Genomic DNA, 18664 nt, shown 5'->3' with positions numbered 1-18664 from the left:
GGTGGAGAGAGCTGTTTCTGTGCATCAGTATGCCTGGGGAATGCTGATCCACTGAGAAAGAAAAGGTGTAAACTCAGGAGCACAGTTGAGAAGAAAAGAAAACCAAACCCACCCCCTACCTTTCTTCTCCCATAGCAGGTTCTGAATCTAGCTTATTGTACTAAACAATATAACTTAAAAATTAATCTGTTTCACTCTATGCCTCATACTTTTTAATGACTACACTGCGTTCCATTCTGTGAAAGTATCAGAGGCAGTATGCTAGATACCTATGTTCAGCTCCCAAGGTGGCATTTTAGGAAAGCTGCTAAATTAGTGGCCACTGATGACTTAAAATTATTTTAATTATTTTATTTTTTACATTTTGAGACAGGGTCTCGCTAAGTTGCCCAGGCTGGCCTGGATCTTGAGATCCTCCTGCACTAACCTCCAAAGTTGCTGAGATTGCAGGTGTGCAAATCTACCATGGCCATAAAAAAAAAAAAAAAAAAATTAACAATGAAAAATCTCAAACATATGAAAAAAAGAGAAAAAAGGATAATATATGTCCATATGTCATCATACAAATTCAACTATTGCAGATATTACCATATCTGTTTTGCCTACCCTCTTTTTGCTCAAATATTTTAAAGTGTGGTTCTACTTCCAAATACTTCACGAAACATCTCTAAAAATATACACTTTTAAAATGTAACCACAATGTTAATTTACTTAAATTATTTAAAATAAACTAATTTCCTTAAAAAATAAATTAAGACTAATCCTCTGGTTTCATCTAATATTACTAATACTTTTATATTCAAATTTCAAATGGTCTCCAAAAGTTCTTTTTAGTTGGTTTTTACAGTTTTAAGTTTTTACAGTTAGTTTGTTTGATTCAGACTCGAAAAATGATTCAAAGGTTCTTCTTTTAACCTACAGCAAGCTCCTTCCTCCCCAACTTCTTATTTCACACTGCGGGCAGGGCTTATTTTAGTTGTTCCATTTCCTCTAGGGCAGGTATGAGCTTTTGATTATATAACTACATGTCTAAAAATATCTTTATGTTGTCTTCACAATTGATTAATATTTTGGTTGAATACTGACTTCTGGGTTGAAAATAAATTTCCCTCAGAGTTTTGAAAATGCTTCTCCATTTTTGCAACCAGGAATAAATGCTATTGAATAGCTTGGTGCTTTTCTAATTCATAATTTGTATGTGATGTTTTTTTTTTTTAATTTCTGGAAGCTTTAGAATCCTCTCTTTATCCTTGGTAATCTAACATTTCAGAGGATGTTCGTGATGTGGGCATTTTCTATTCCTGTGCCAGATCCTATTCCTTTTTAGCCAAGACAGCAGCATCATTTAGTCTGAAATTTCTCTTTTATTATTTCTTTTATTATTTCTTGATCATGGAATCTTTTTTATTTTCTTTGTTCTCTTTGGAATTCCTATTAAGAAGACAATGGATGGATCACTCCATTATGTCTTTTATTTTTTTCTCTCATATTTATTGTTCTTTATGTATCCTATCTTCTGGGAAGATAATGCTAACTCTTATGAATTTTTAATTTTGGATAATCGTAGTTTTAATTTCTAGGGGCTCTCCCTCATTCTCTGATATTTTTTTTTTAATGACATTCTATATTATTTATTATTTTTATTTTTTGCAGTACTAGAGATTGAAGCCATTAGTGCTCTACCACTGAGCTATATCCCCAGCCCTTTTCTACTTTTACATTTTTATTCTAAGCAGGGCCTTGTAAAGTTGCTGCGGCTGACCTAGAACCTGCCATCCCTCTGTCTCAGTCTCCTGAGCAGCTGGGATTACAGATATGCACTATCGTGCCCAGCTCTCTTCTGTTTTATGAGTACAATATCTTCTCGTATGTCACAAAGTAGTCAGTGTTGATGAAGCTTTTCTCCATCCCTTCTACTTCTTTTAAAGTTTTCATATTGGAGGCTTTTCTCATTCTTCTCATGATCCTTAGTTATTTGCTCTGTTTTTTAATTTTCAATAAGGAAAGATCTAAATGTACACAAAAAGAGAATGGTAGCAGCATGCGTTCCCTATGTGCCCTCCCCAGCTCCAATAATTATTTGCCAAACTTTTTTTTATTTACTGCTCTCCCTTCCACACACTACCTCTCCAAAGTTTTGGGTTTGGGTTTTGTCTACTCTTTTTTCTTAACAGTTTAGCACTAGTCAGGAATTCTATGGACATGGTTGAAGCTTACATGGTAAAACACATCACCAGTGGGTGACTGACCACAGAAGCAACTCTTTGCAATTCCAATGTCTGTACATAGAGATCTTTTTTTCCCCAGGGTCATTTAGTTTCTTCAGAAAATAAATGTCTAGTCTTCTGCCTGGGCAGCAAGCATCTGAGCGCAAATGTGTGTGTCAAGAAGTGGGCGGACAGGACCTGTGTCAACTTTCAGTCTAGAATCCTGGTCTCCCAACAGCTCTGTGCCACATCTGATGCCTCTAACTCCTGTGACACTCTAAGGAGGAGTGGGCATAAACCATCTATCTTCCTCCTGGCACCCCTGAACATATATTCTTCTAGTCTTGACATTCCCCACACCAAAATGTGGCAAGGGTCATCACGCTCTACATCTTCTAAAGTGGGGACAAGAAAGAGTGCCTAGAGCTAATGAACATGAAGGAAAGGTTTAACTGTAAATCACAAGGATAGCCAAAGGAAGAACTAAAATGCATGAAATAAGCACATTGGGAATAATAAAAGAAAGGGGAAATTCAGCCAAATCATCATCACAGAAAAAAAATCGACAAAATCTGGAATTCATAAATAAAGAAACAGCAACACAAGCATTTCACTTAGAGACATGAAGGTAACCAGGAGAAGAATTAAAAACCCATGAAAGTGACAACTGTGACACATGCTGGGGGCTGGGGGAGGTGGAACAAAGGAAGCTCCTTTCAGTATGTGAGAGGCTGATGTTTGAAACCTTGCACTTGGGTTTCTCTGATATAATTTCATCTTTTAATTTGACAAAAGCATATCAGGGAGGAAGGGGTTTCAATGTTCCCATTATTCCTCAAATAAAGATCTAAACTCTTGAAACAGCTGATGAGCCTGTTTAGGAAGAAATAAACAGGAAAAGTTTTCTTACACTTTTGAAGGTATATTCCAACAGTACACTCACTAACAGACCTACTCAGAGAGCACTCTGATGGGGCTATTTCAGAGAACACTGTGGTCATGGCTTCCTTAGGATATGCTTGGGAGGAGGAGAGGGGAGGAAGAGGGAGGTGGGGAGGGAGGCAGAGAGAGAGGGAGAGGGAGAAAGAAAACTGTGAGACTAGAAAACAAAGAAAGAGAATGTATTGTTAAGGGCTACTGGACTCCTGACTGATGGTCAACTGGTGGGAACAGAACAGGCTTGGAACCTTCAAGGTTTACTAGACAATTGCTATCACATTCTCCCCACTTCAGGAATACTAATCTCTTTCCAGAAGGGGGTTCTAAATCACATCATGAAATAAGTTTTATCACAGACAGAGTTTAGGGTAATTTTCTCTTTGGTAAATGCCTACAAATACTATCTACACAAGCTCATACAAGAAAACTTTCTTCAATGATGGGAATGTTCTCTGTCTTTCCTGTTCAACACAGCAGCCACTAGCCACAGTGAGAGCTTGAAATGTAGCTAATGTAACCGAGCAAGCTAAATTTTCATTCTACTTAATTTTGATTAATTGAAATTTAGATAGCCATGTACAGCTGGTGGCTTCTGCATTGAACAGTGCAGATCTAGACCCTGGGTGCCCAAGTTCTTCTCATTCAAGCTTCTCTGTATTCCAGCTACCCTGGCCTGCCTTGATTTCCGAAAACATGCTTGCTCCTGCCACAGGAACTTTGTACTTATGGTCCTGTCTTCCTGGATGTTCTTCATTTGCCACCCCACCCCCACCCCCACCCCCCATTCTTTATCAGGTTAACTACTACTTTTTTTTCACTGACTAAAATTATTTTGTTCACTTATTTGCTTACTGTTTATGGTTAATTTTTAAATTTCTCCACCACCATCACCCAAACCACCCAATTCCAGAGACAGAATTCAGTTAATTTGAGTAAGAACTCTGCCTACCTTGTCCACTACTGTCTTCCCATCACCTGAGTACAACACTGCTTGAATCACCTTCTCATAATTGTCTCTACTCTTGAACACTCCCAGTTTCTCTCTACAGAACCAGGCTTGCTACTGAGTTTAGTCCCATACTCCACCACCCATGGGGTTTCTCCATAAACACCCCACTGTCAGCACATCCAGGAATGTCACTGCCAGATTAAACTTTTAGAAAGCTTGGCCTTTTATGCACCTAACCTCAAACATAAAACACCTTCAAAGACACATGAAAGGAAAATTAATTTTAAGGAAACATTGAACATACTGTACGTATGCTAGGATCCCAGGTCGTCTGTACATTAATATAAAAAGAAAATAGAAGGGGGTTTCTGTAAAAAACACAAAATAAGAAAGCTAAACTTACCACAAGTTCAAAAATGTCCATGAAGACAGAATGTCCCTTTGGTGTTTTCTCATTCAGACTGGCAGGAGACCAGATCCAATAGAAGTAGGTACCATCTGAAGAGAGGTGCACGGTGCTCATAGTACTGCCAACAGGGAGGTGATTGGCTGGCATGGCCACTGTCTGGCACACCTGGACACCAAAGGGAAGAAATTCAGTCCATTGTTAATGCTACTTACTAAGTCACAAATGATAATTCAATAGACTTCCTGGGCAAAATAAAATAATGTATGAAAAATACATGGCAAAAATAAAAAAGTTCATAAAATGAGCAATAAAATAAACATGAACAACCATGTAACAGATGAAAAGATTATTGATACTAATTCAAATTACTTTTTAGTAGGAAAAATAATTACTAAAACACAGGCTGGAATTTGCTCAGTGGTAGAGTGCCTAACATATGTGAGGCACTGGGTTTGATCCTCAGCACCATATAAAAATAAATAAATAAAATAGAGGTATTGTGTCTGTCTGCAACTAAAACATATTTTTAAAAAACACTGAATCTGCTATGCATATGTTTTATCTAACACTTACTAAAAAATAAATTTTAGACAAATAATACTTCCTGAAATTTCTTAGTAAAGAAATTTAAGACCATAATTGTATTTAAAAGATAGGAATAATGTCTTGTTCATCTTATATCCCAAGCACCTAATTCAGAGCCTAATTAAAGTGAATTAGTAAATTTGGGAGAAAGGAAAAAAGAGACAGCAGGAGGAAGTCAAAAGGAAAACAGAAGAGGGAGAAGGGAAAAGGAGAAATGAAGTTTAAAAATAGAAATGACAGTCCATGCCAGGCATGGTGGTGCATGCCTATAATCCTAGCAACTAGGGAGGCTGAGGAAGGAGATCTTGAGTTCAAAGCCAGTCTCAGCAAAAGCAAGGCACTAAGTAACTCAATGAGACCCTGTCTCTAAATAAATAAAATACAAAATAGGGCTGGGGATGTAATGTGGCTCAATAGTTAAGTGCCCCTGAGTTCAATCCCCACTACGGAGGAAAAAAAAAAAAAAAGACAGCCCATGATGGAGCCTAACTTAGCACATAGAGCCTCAAATAAATTGACCATGTCCATCCCTGTGTACTGTGAAAACAAGTGTTTCCAATATAAAGCTTTCTTCAGTTTCAGCATCATTCTACATTAAACACAGTTACACACTATTTTGATGCCAGAGATTAGCACTTAAAATGAGGGCACATGAAAACCAAGAAAATTGCTGATTAGATTTTCTTTTTTTTTAATTCAGGAATAAAAAAGCTGAAAACGTCAAAATAAAACTCATTAGAGAAAGTTAATGCCTTCATAAGAAAGTAAGAACAATTTTTAGTTACTCCATTGCTTTGGGAGGGTCACTAGTTTTCCCCAGGCAATTCTGACCCCTCAATCCATGAACTTTTATCCAAATTTGTTCTTTCTACCTGAAGCACAAAGACTCATTTAGTTGCTGTAACTACACTTTGAACTTATCATGCCAGGAAGTCTAGAAAGTTGACAGCTACTAAGTGGCCTATGGTGCTCCCAGATTACTCCTAGTACACATATCTAGTTCATGACAACAGTATTGCTTTCTTAGACAGTGTCAAAAAGTTTTTGCAAAAACACAGGGGAAACTGGCATTGCTTCAATTGTAAAATATGTTCTGAGATTTAACATCTGCTTAACTCCTGGGCTTATCATTTCTGTTTCAAATAAACATGAGATGTTCTTATATGTTTGCATTAGTGACAAACAATAACGTCAACTGGACATCCATTTATTCATTAGTTCATTTTATTTATCCAATAATTATTGAACACCTACTATGCTCTGGAGATGGTAATGGTGAACAAGATTCAATCCCTGTTCTCTAGGAAAGACATACTTGAGTGACAAACTAAAAGTGATGTGAGCTGGGCATGGTGATGCACGCCTATAATCCCAGCAACTCAAGTTCAAGGCCAGCCTCAGCAACTTATCAAGATCCTGTCTCAAAATAAAAGATAAAAATGGCTGGGGATGTAAGCAGCGGAAAAGCACCTCAGGGCTAGATCCCCAGTACCAAAAAGATAAATAAAGAAAACATAACAGAAAGGGCTGGAGGTGTGGTTCAGTGATAGACTGACTCTGGGTTTAATCCCCAGTATTGAAAAGAAATACAGTTAAAAAGTTTATTGTTTGAGGGCTGGGAATATAGCTCAGTTGGTAGAGTGCTTGCCTCACATGCACAAGGACCTGGGTTCAATCCCAAGCACCACACACACACACAAAGTTTAATGTTTGAGGCAAGGGGCATAGCTCAGTGGTAGCACAAGTGCTTAGTATAAGCAAGGTCCTGAGTTTGATCCTCAGCACACACACACAAAAAGAAAAGTTTATTGTTGGACTTTGAAAGATAAAGAGCACATTCATTCAAATCATGTGGGAAAGTTCAAAGACATTAAAGAAAAAACAAAAATGCCCAAACTATAACAATTAAAAAGAGGCTACTTCTAATGACATCAGGAACTTCTCTTACTGTCTCCAAAATACAAAAGCCAAGAGCCATGGTTTTCTGTTTACCTGAAGGGTGTTCTGATCAATGACCTGGAACAGGGAGTGAGGTTTATTATCGAAAGACACAGGCCGGTGGAGAAGACTGCCACTGCCAAAAGCCACCCACCCTGGCTCCAGCTCCTCATTCCGGCAGTACACAAACCCTCTGTGGAAGAGAAAGAGACATGGTGGACAATCGAGCTGTGCCTAGAGCCTTACAAGGAACTACACTAGGCACATAGAACATTTTTTGACCTAATTTTTAAAAATGACTAAGTAAGAGAGCCAAAGAGTGAACGTTACATTAACTCTGGAACTGACAAACTATGGCAAATATCAACTTTCCACAATGAGATAGAGAGGAGAGAAAGTTGGGGAAAAGGCTTCACTGAATATACTTGGGGCTTTCAAACTGCAATTTCTTTTGACAGGAATTCATAGATCTTATATCCCAACAGAAAAATCACTGCTAATCTAATGTTAAATTCAAGTACAAAAAGACTTAACTAGAAAAATGTCACTTATCAACATGTAGAAATCACTGATATTCTTATAAAAATCTGATCACAGAGGAATTTCTGGCTGGAAACAACGACCTTAGGGGTACCAAACTCTACAGAGTCAACAGTACACTGCATTTTAGAACAACATACTGGGAGGTGGCAATAAGATAGGACCATTTGAATTAGTTCTACTTGTTACTTAGTAGTAGTGTATGGGTAACCAGGACACACCCCCTGCCCTTCTTCAAAGATTTATAAAAGAGGAAAATGTTCCAGCCAAATCATTGAGGAAGTTCCATGCAACTGACCTTAGAGTACCATGTAATCCAGACCCCAATTTGCTTACTCCTCTTCCAACTGAGTTAGTAGTGTACAGGTAAAGACCGTCTGCAGTGAGACAGCGTCCCAAGTCAGCATCTGAAATCGTTTTTTTTTTTTACAAGTAAATTAGATGTTTTTTCTAATGAAATTATAAACATGCTTTTTCTAATGAAAAAGTCATTAGGAAGTTGAGTGAAAGATAATCTCCTGCTTAAGGAGAAAACAAAAAAAGTGCTACCCTGTAACTTTCAGGGTAGATGGCTTGAACCCCTAAAATCAAATATCTAAAAACATGTGGGAACAAGGAAGATAAGGGAAAGACATCAGGAAAGAGGGCTCATAGTTATTAGTAGAGGGACCTGGTTCAGCCTGCCAAATGTTTTTTCTTTTGAAAAGCAAAAGTACTGAGCCAAGCTTAAACATTCCTAATTCTAATCTGAAATGACTAAGAATATAATTTTACAAATGAATTCATAGTAAGAAAGGCATGAACTCTTAAGAGCCTTGAGCATTCATTAAATGATGTTGGATGTCTTTGAACTTCGGTTTCTTCTTCTTTTAGATAAGGATAATAATATGTACTTCCAGGGTTACTGCGATGGTTAAATCAGAAAAACACACCTACATTGCTCACTGCTACCAAGCCAGGGTTCCATAAATGACATATTAAATTATGTTGATTTACTAATGGTGTAAGCAGAACTAAAATCTGCTTCTGTGGATTTTCTACAAGGATACCCTAATTTCAGTTCTGGGTGGTACATGCCTATAATCCTAGCAACTCAGGAGGTTGAGGCAGGAGGATTACAAGTTCAAGGCCAGTCTCAGCAACTAATTTTAGTTGTGGAGACAAATAACAGCATAAAAATATAATCTCTGGGGGTTAGGGGTATAGATCAGTGGCAGAGCGGTTGCCTAGCATGTGTGAGGCACTGGGTTCGATCCTCAGCACTACATAAAAATGAACAAATATAATAAATGTATGCTGTCCATCAGCAACTATAAAAATAAAAAAAGTTACCAGCATTTATATGTATGTATATATCATACATATATATATAAAATCTCTCTTTTTTTTTTAACTTGTAGATGGACACAGTACCTTTACTTTATTTTTTTGTGGTGCTGAGGATTGAACCCAATGCCTCACATGTGCTAAGCAAATGTTCTACTAAAGAGTCACAACCCCAGCCCAATAATCTCTCTCCTTTTAAAAATGGTTAATTATGTTTTCTCTTAGCTTATCTTCCCCAACTAAAATAGTTTCTCTACGTGACAGTAAATGGTTTCCTAAATTATATTCCCAAGAATTTGCCTTAAAATTGGGCTTATAGATAAAGATTTCCATGTTTATGTTCATAATCATTCCATTCACTATGTTTCAGGGGAGTTTGTCTTCCTGAAACAGGTCATATTAGCTAGAAGAAATTCAATGTCACACCATTCAAATCAGTATTGAATCTACTATTATTTTAAAAATTCAGTCTACTACTCTGGGACTTGTACCTACTAGTTCCTCAACAATAACAAACCAGTTAAAGTGGGTAATCATTTTTTTTTAATTCCATACCTTAAACATTTTAACCTAACATTAATGAATTTCATTTATTCAGGCATCATTAGATTAGAGCCCAGCCCCTTTTGAGTGTGGGTCTGATGAGGGGTAGAACTGAAGGAGACAGACTGAATGAGACTGTCTGGGAACTGACACTTTTTGAGATTGTGACAAGTATATAGGGTTATTACAGCGTCCTTTCAACTTCTGTCAATATTGAATTTTTTTATATTAAAAGTTAAATAGACTTATTCTAATTTGAGAAGATGAGGCAAGAAGATCACTTGAGCTCAGGAATTTAAGGCCATAACATAGCAACACAGTGAGGAAAAAAAAAAAAAAACATTATTCTAAAAATTATTTTAAGAAAAACAATTCTTACCAAAACCAAAGGTACATGGAAGTAAAAAGCAAACAGATAAGCTTACTCCATCATCATTGGTGAGAAACTACTTCTAGGGAGATGCGAGTAAAGGGAGAGAATAAGGACAGGGCTTCCATTCCGAATGCAGATGGAAGCCAGCACCCATACTGTCCGAGAACTGCAGAGGTGCTGCAGGATTTTTGCTTGTCTCACTAACTCTGGGAAGGTCATTAATCATTCAGAAGCTTTACCTTTTCCTCTCAGCACTCTCTAGAAGACACAGTGGACTGTGAAAAGGCACAGGGCACCGGGCTGAGATCTGAAAGGTGGCCTGTGGGTATGGTTAGATGGGGCTCCATGCTCTCAGGGCTGCCCAGGTAGGCTGCTGCCCCATGGAGTGTTGGAAACAAAGGGGACTTGGGGGGACAGAAGGGGCTCTCAACTTTACAGCTAATGGCATCAATTTTTTCAAGGCTCATTTGGTCTAGTCTTTCTAAACAGTCACCTTTTAAATGGGTTTTTTTTAATTCCTATTTTATCAGATACATAATATTTAATAATGATATAATACTAATAATATCATTATAATAATTAATGATATAATAACAAGTACCAATTACAACAACAAACCAGTTTGGGAGCAAGGTTGACTGTTGGCAAGCAGGCAGTTCTACCAGTGGGAGTAGCAGTGCACACAGGGGCCCATGGGCTTGGGGATGGAGGACCATGGCTCAGGTCTGGACAACTCTGGACAACTGGGACCTGTACCTACTAGTTCCTCAACAATAACAAACCAGTTAAAGTGGGTAATCATTTTTTTTTTTTAAATTCCATATAAAGTGACAAGAGAGGTCTAATTCATCTGGCACATTAGTCAAGTGGAGGTCACTTAAGAGAGCTTCTGCCATTTTTGGTGAGATAATGTAATCCTGTGGAACTGTATAAAAACAGTTTAAAGCAGCCTACTTCATTTAAAGGGGTTACTTAAAATTCACGCACCCATGAACCTTCTCATTTTGCTTTTAGGACAGGAGGGTTCTTGAAGACACAATAAGTTAATAAAAGAAATACATATCATGCAACAAGACCAAAAATTTCAACTTAAGGCTTCCATGTCCAAAGTCAAATATCCTGAGACCAATTTAAGTAATTCATCCTGCCTTGGCAGGAGTGTTTGGAGGATCCCTCTTCCTTGCTGTGGTAAAACCTACCCACTTTCTTACCTCATTGAGTATCAGTTTTTATACTTTTACTGATAAATCAAACAACAAACACACTGTACAAGAATCTTCAGCTCTTAATTATAAGGAACATAAAGGAACACACAGAACTGTATCTAAAGTACTTGCAACAATAATCCAAAACCATTCTTCTTACATCTTAATATTAATCACAGGATCAAAAAAAATCTTGCATTACCTTTATTCTCAGAACTGGAGCCAGTGTTGCTATCGGGCGCAGGCAGCATGTCTTCATACCCCCATGAGACTATGTGTTTGCCCCCAAGTAAACAGGAGGGGGATCCAGGCCCCCCTTCCAAAAGCAACAGTCTATAAGAGGAGAAGGAGAATCGCAAAGAAACTGAGACCATCCATTTCAGCAAGAAAATAACAGTCTATCTACACCCTCCAAGAGCAGAAACTAAAACAGTTTTATATAAATACACATCTAAAAAGACATTCTAATATATTTTTAAATGAAAAAATACAAAGCAATGCTTATGGAAATGTTATAACAAAATTACATCTGTGGGTAAAATATATATATTTTAAACATATACTTGTGTGAGAAAAAAGAGACACTAATAGAGGGCACAGAGAGAAATGGAGGGCACAAGCCAGGAAGCACACATACTGAAACTTTAGGAGCAGTGAGTCATCTTTGGGTGATGAGATTATGAATGATTTTTACTTTCTTCTTCATGCTTTAGTACATTACCATCTCAAATTTATAAAGAATTTATTAAAAGCTACTGCATTTTTATGAAGACATAAAATTTAAAAAGAATGAAAATAATGTACTTAAGAATACTTTCAAAGAAAGGAAGAAAACAAAATTCTTAAGAAGTTAATTTGATTCTATATTTATTCAGAAATATAAATCATTAATTGGTAAGAGTTTAGCAATATACTTATCATACGAGCCTTTATGCACAAATATGCATTGTTTGGAAGGAGTATAAGGATCCTATGTGAGAACTTACCTATACAGTACGTCAGCAACAGGCAGGGACCCAAGATCAGTCTGTTTCTGCAACAGGTGGACTGTGTGGACAAAAGTTTTCAATGATCCCCTAAAAACAAAAGGAAGGAAGAAAAAAATCACCAAAATCGAAAGCCAGATAATTTAGGGAGTATTAGTTTCATTAACCCCATGGTTAATTCTATAAAGTGTTTATCTGCTCCTGCCAACCAGAAGATAAACTATACAAAATACACTGGACTCTCACTGATCACTGCTGGCTCATACAAAACCTGACTGTGGGAGTGGCATCAGGCCAGTTAGGAAGATGTTCTCCATGCATTTGGAAAGGTAAACAATGTTCCTCTAACACACAAATTCAAAAAACAAGGCCCAAGTGCAAAGAACTTGATGGTATCGTGCTTGGATACTGTTTTAGTCACCATACCTCTTTCTACAGTCTAGGAGAGATTTATCCAATGAGGTTATATTTAAAGTCCAACAGTATTTCCAGGCTTGATTTTTCAATATCTTTGTTAAGTTCATCCATTTTGCACTAAACTTCATCACATTTAATATGACTAAAATACATTCAAATAATTAACACTTAGTGCTGAGAGGTATGTCTTCTGCATCCCCCTGCTATTAAGCATATCACGATTTTCCTTGCAGGACACATTATGGGACAATTTCCTTTTGGTTTCCAAGGCTTTAAGCTTTGGGAAGTCTAACACCATTAGCAGGATATAAAAAAAGGTGCTTTTAAGATGCATGAGACTTAACTGGTCATGTCTCGAGTATAAATCACCACAAGAATACTTCCCAAACTAAATGACTGCCCATATCAGATGGGAAGTTTTCAGCTTGCTTGCCTCCTTCTCTTAGCCAGGCTTTGATAGCTAAGTATCATATGCCTACCCCCCAACAGAAATGGATACTCAACGCTGGAGCAAGTAGACCTAGAGGCCTCCTGTTAATTGTTCCTTTCACTATCTCTAGTGTTCAAAGAACAAAAAACCAAAGAAGTATAAAGCAGGGAGGCAGCACAGTATAAAAGCACCAGTTGGAAGCCAGGGTACAGGGGCTCCGAAACCTGGCACCATACAGTCTCAGTCTTATCACCTAACTCCTCTGAATTTTTACTTCTTCATCTGACCAACAGGGATACCTCCCTGGGGAACAGTGAGTTTCAAAAAGAGGGGCAACAGCATCAACATTTAGAACCATTACTAACTACCAATTAAGACCTGCTAGCTTCAGTCAGATTGTAAGAGCAAAGCTCAAACTCCTTTCATGGCTCATCAGGCCCTATGTAATCTGGGCCTGAGTTGGTCAGGTGCTCTAAATTGGCGTGATCCTCCTGCCTCAGCCTCCCAAAGGATTCCCTGTGGCACCATGCTCATTTTAAATCTTGATAATATACTGAGAGATCTTTCAACTAAATTGATAAAAGCAAGTACTGGGTTAACACTTATGATGCAATTCCAGTGAGAAATAACCCTCTAACTCACTGATGTACTCCTTATAGATAGATATGAAATAATTAAAGGCTCTACAAAATATGTGACCATCCTCCCATCACATTGTGGCTATGTGATAGAGAACATTAACAACTTAAGGATGAATAGATATGGAAGGATTGATTCTCAGAATCTAAGTTGTTTAGCTATTTAAGCTGTTATCATGGCATAGAAGAGAAAACTTGGGTTCCAACTCAGGCCCCCGGTACCAAGTTTTGGTGAAAGCATCACTGTCAAGGATGTAAAATTCAATACAGAAATCAAAGAGGAACTTTTTTTTTTTTGGTATTATTTTTTAGTTGTAGTTGGACACAATACCTTTATTTCACTTATTTATTTTTATGTGGTGCTGAGGATCGAACCCAAGTCTCTCATGTGCAAGGCAATCGCTCTACTGCTGAGCCACAACCCCAGCCCAGGAACTTTTAAACATTAAGACTTCCATCAAATACACTGGCCTCTTATAACTCACCCAACCGGGATGGAGCAGTCACAAGGTTACCAAGTACATTCAGTTCTCCTTACCTGGCACATGCCAAAGCCACCAGGGCAGCAGCAGCATTTTCTTTTTGCTTCTGTGGAATGTGGCGGCCTGTGTCAGAAGTCTCCTCCAGCCAAGAGCACAGCAAAGTTTCAATTCCATTGAGACAGTCAGCGGGCTCCTTGGTCAGGCTCAAAGGCTGGCAGTCACGAAGGCAGTTCAATAGCACCTCAGCAGTTATGTTACAGAGAGAAGGATCTGTTCTACTCTGGGACTGAATAAGGGGGAAGACCAGCAGGAGCCCCATCCGAGATGTGAAAGGCGCTTGCTCGGGTTGCTGCAACAAGCCCTGGCGCTTGAGCAGGGCCAAAGTTTCTTCGTCACCTGAACTTTCCCTTTCATGCTGCTCTTCCAAGGCCAGCTGGCGCTGGGCATTCCACAGTCCTCGCAAGGCATTCAGTCGGTATTCTAGCAGGCGGGCATAGGCATTGCTCTGATTCCCACAAACAGAGCGCAAACGTTCTGCTAATTCTGTAGGGTTCTTGGTCTCAAATGTTAAAATCTAAAAAAAAAAAAAAAAAAAAACAGTGGAGAAATGGGTATGTATTGCTTTCACCAAAGTCATCTATGGAAGCAAAAATATCTAATGGTATCTAAAAATTGCCTGCATTAGGGTTGGGGTTGTGGCTCAGCAGTAGAGTGCTTGCCTAGCATGTATGGGGCACTGGGTTTGATCCTCAGCACCACATAAAAAATAAACAAATAAAATAAAGGTATAGTGTCTATCTACAACTAACAATATATTTTTTTAAAAATTGCCTGCATTAAAAGTATTTTAATTGCGACCATATAAAAAACACATGTAAAACCAGCTAGAGTAAAAAATATTAAGTCTCTAACTCCTCTACCAAGTAGATTGTGAGAACAAAACTGTTTTATCTTTATTCTTTAAAATCTAATACATCCAATAATAAATAGTGGATTGTCTGATGTTCTTTGATTCTGAAGCACTCTCCATTCTAACTATTATTAATCCTTTATTTCAATTTGTGACACAGCATAGATTTATCCGGTTCTCATACATTAAGGAATCACCATTATTTTCTTGCCCAAACATACAATTTTCAAGCTTCCTCTAGATTTTCAGCAGCTGGGAGATAATAATTAAATCCTCTATCAATTAAGAAAGGAATCAGCTCTCAAAATAGAGAATCCAACTAAATTTATGATGCAAAGAGTTTATATAAATAAACTTGAGTAAGTTAGAATAAACAAACCATTGTTGCCAAGGAATAAAAGAGGACACTCTAGGGCAGGCACACAGAAACAGATTATCAGGCACTAGGGGGGGTCTGGTTCTCAAGGAGATAAGGAGTGGAAGAGGCTTGAAATAAAAGCAAAGAAACGTCTGTCACATCATTGGCATTGACATTAAGAAAGGTCAGAATTCACTTTTTGTCTCTCAAACATGAAAAATACTTTCTTCTGTCTCAAGTTTTGCCTTTATAAACTGCTAGCCCAATAAAATAATAAAAACTTCCAGAGCAATGAAAATACTGTAATTGACTTGCTTAGCTATAAAAGTAACTGAATTTTTAAAAAAAAAGTAATTGCATTAAAAACAAAACTAAACAAACAAACAAAAACTGTTTACAGCTTAACAACAACCACAAAGCAAAAAGAATGGAGCAAGAAGTAAAGAAAAACACAGAAGGGCTGGGGATATAGCTCAGTTGGCAAAGTGCTTGCCTTGCATGCACAAGGCCCTGGGTTCAATCCCCAGCATCACAAAAAAAAAAAAAAAAAGAAAGAAAAAAAAGGTAAATTAGAAGTTGCTCAGGGGCTGGGGTTGTGGCTCGGTGGTAGAGCACTTGCCTAGCATGTGTGAGGCCCTGGGTTTGATTCTCAACATCACATGTAAATTTTTAAAAAATGAGTAAAATAAAGATCCATCAACATCTTAAAAAAAAATTAAAAAATTAAAAAAAAGAAGAAGAAGAAGTTGCTCAGGTTAGCAGGAGAGAAAGTAGAAGAGGAAGTTAGGACAACAAGTACTATTGGCAAACAAGGGAAAAGATGGGAGGAGGGGGAACTATTAAAAAAAAGAGGGCTAGGGTTGTGGCTCAGTGGTGGCGCACTTGCTTAGCGCACATGAGGCACTGGGTTCAATCCCCAGTACCACATTAGGGGGAAAAAAAACCCTAGATAAATACATAAATAAATAGAGGTATTATGTCCTCTACAAGTAAAAAGAAAAAAGAAAAAGAGTTTGGGGCCAATATTTAAAAATCCAAAACTTTAAATCTTATGCAAGCCCTGAAATCACTTTTCTGATCATGATGTAGAGAAAAAAATTTTTTTTCAAAATTCAGTGCCAATTTATCTATCAGATCAGAAAAAATATCCAAATATCATAAAATTTTAACCAACAATTTAGCAAAAGACCAGATTACTGATAAATACTGTATGATTTCATTTATATGACATTCTGGAAAAAAATAAAACTAATGATGGGAAACACATCAATGTTTGTCAGGGTAGGCAGGGTATGACTATAAAAGAATACTATGAGAGTTCTGCAAGAATGAAGAAACTCTTCTTAATTCCAGTGGTGGTAATAGTTAAATATAAATGTAGCAAAATTTGTAAAATTGTACATGCCTTCCAAAAGGTCAGTTTTACTATAAGAGAATTTTTAAAATTAAAAAAGGAAAAATGTGAACTAAGGTACAGTTGTATATAGCTAGGTATTACTGGGTAAGGCTATTTTAAAAATCAGATTATTAAAATAAGAACTAGGGACATTTGTACTTTGAATAGTCACAACCCATTAAGAGAGAATGTTCTTTTTTGTTTGTTTGTTTGTTTGTTTGGTTGGTTGGTTTTTTTAACATTTTTTTTTTCAATATCTTTCTTTTATTTTTATGTGGTGCAGAGAATCGAACCCAGTGCCTCATGCATGCTGGGCGAGCACGCTACCACTTGAGCCACATCCTCAGCCCAGTTTGTTTGGTTTTTTTTTCAGATACAGATTTATATGGGAAAGCAGATACGTATTCAAGAGAGAATATGAGCTATTTCAAGAGTGAGAGACAAAGGGCCCATGGGTGCAGGCCTGTAAACCCAGTGACACTGGAAATTCTAAGTTCAAGTCCAGTTCTCAGCAACTTGGCAAAACCCTGCCTCCAAATAAAACATAAAAAGGGAGACTGGGGCTGTAGCTCAGGGGTAGGGGGTTTGCCTAGCATGTGTGATGCACTGGGTTCAATCCTTTGCACCACATAAAAATGAATAAATGAGTAAATTTTAAAAAGATCATCAGTAACCTTTAAAAAAATAAAAAATAAAAAGGGCTGGGGATCTAGCTCAATACTAGAGTACCCCTAGGTTCAATTCTGAGTGGGGGGGAGGGGGGGAGAGGGGGGGAGAGAGAGAGAGAGAGACAGACAGACAGACAGACAGATACAGACACAGACTTTGTTTTTTAGTGCCTCTTCCCAAGCAAAAATCAGTAACCAGCTTCCAACACGATACTCAATAAACCAAGATTATTGAGATATTTTTAATGATATTTAAAAATCCAAAAAATATAAACTCTGATCTTCACAGTTATGAATGTCTAAACAAATAAGAAAATTTATGTTTTTTTAAAAGTTTTCCAATCCTAATTTTGTGATTTCTTCACCCAATAAAACCCTTTGAGCTGGGTGTGACAGCACAAGCCTGTGATCCTAGCAGCTTGGGAGGCTGAGACAGAAGGATCTCAAGTTCAAAGTCAGCCTCAGCAACGGTGATGTCCTAAGCAACCCAGTGAGAACTGTCTCTAAATAAAACATAAAACAGGGCTGGGGACTACTCAGCAACTCCCATTCCAGGGCCCTTACAAAAACTCATGGCTTCAGGCTGTGCTGCTGCTGAGTTTCAGAATTCTGAAGTTTGAAGGTCACAGTCTAAATCATTTTATCATACCTTGGCTTTTAGTAAGTTAGCTATGGGGATCTATTCTGGTACTTATGAATATTGAATGACTTGTCTCAGATCTTATGTAAAACCACTGCTCTCAGAAACTGCTCCTGACCAAAATGTCATTAGAAAATTAATATTTTTCTCTTTAAAAAGGGGGAAAACTGGGGCTGGGGCTGGGGCTCAGGGGTAATGCACTTGCCTGGCATGTGTGAAGCACTGGGTTGGATTCTCAGCACCACATATAAATAAATAAAATGAAGGTCTATCAACAACTAAAAAAAAGGGGGAGCTATTTAAAGAAAAGGGAAGATCCCTGTCATCCTTAATGAGAAGGGCCACTAATTGTATTTTTGTGATAAATGCTGAAATCATCCCAGTTAGGGAGTGACTGCAAAGTAACTCGCAGCTTAATGTAATTTTTTTGGTAATACATAACTTGTATTTTTATGCTACAACAACAAAAAGTCATTCTGCAAAGTCTAATAGAAGGTAGGCAAAATAGTCTTTGCTGGCCAAATTTGGCTTTGACCAAAACTTCAATAATTGACATAGAACAGTTAAAGAAAATCAAAACATTTTAGATAACTTATTTATACTTTATAACTGGGAAAATACAGAAGAGCCATGATGTGAAATGTGAGGTGCCAATCTGTATTTCAAGTAAATATGGCAGTGAGGGTGAGCACAGGTAGACTTTTGCAATGGTAGAGAATATTATA

At 37.5% G+C, this 18664-nt stretch overlaps 1 protein-coding gene across 7 annotated transcripts in view; it reads right to left on the bottom strand.

Moving 5' to 3' along the window:
* The window catches only part of Hectd4 (HECT domain E3 ubiquitin protein ligase 4), a 176224-nt gene that overhangs the window by 110465 nt on the left and 47095 nt on the right, over positions 1 to 18664 (bottom strand). For all 7 annotated transcript variants that reach the window (XR_006854436.2, XM_046456507.2, XM_046456508.2 and 4 more), the window contains exons 2-7: positions 14024 to 14541; positions 12001 to 12090; positions 11217 to 11347; positions 7866 to 7974; positions 7082 to 7220; positions 4499 to 4669 (exon numbers count right to left, since the gene is read on the bottom strand). Coding sequence is in view for 6 of the 7 variants with exons in the window: in XM_046456507.2 (XP_046312463.1) it covers positions 4499 to 4669; positions 7082 to 7220; positions 7866 to 7974; positions 11217 to 11347; positions 12001 to 12090; positions 14024 to 14541 (1158 nt within the window). In the remaining variant the exon portion in view is untranslated. The remainder of the gene's footprint in view (positions 1 to 4498; positions 4670 to 7081; positions 7221 to 7865; positions 7975 to 11216; positions 11348 to 12000; positions 12091 to 14023; positions 14542 to 18664) is intronic.

The sequence above is a fragment of the Marmota monax genome, unplaced genomic scaffold (genome assembly GCF_021218885.2).
Source record: "Marmota monax isolate L192 unplaced genomic scaffold, Marmota_monax_Labrador192_F-V1.1 WCK01_AAM20220418_F8-fsc00185, whole genome shotgun sequence".
Lineage (NCBI taxonomy): Eukaryota > Metazoa > Chordata > Mammalia > Rodentia > Sciuridae > Marmota > Marmota monax.
Note: the sequence above shows the minus strand (reverse complement) of the source record. Positions and strands in the feature narration are given on the sequence as shown.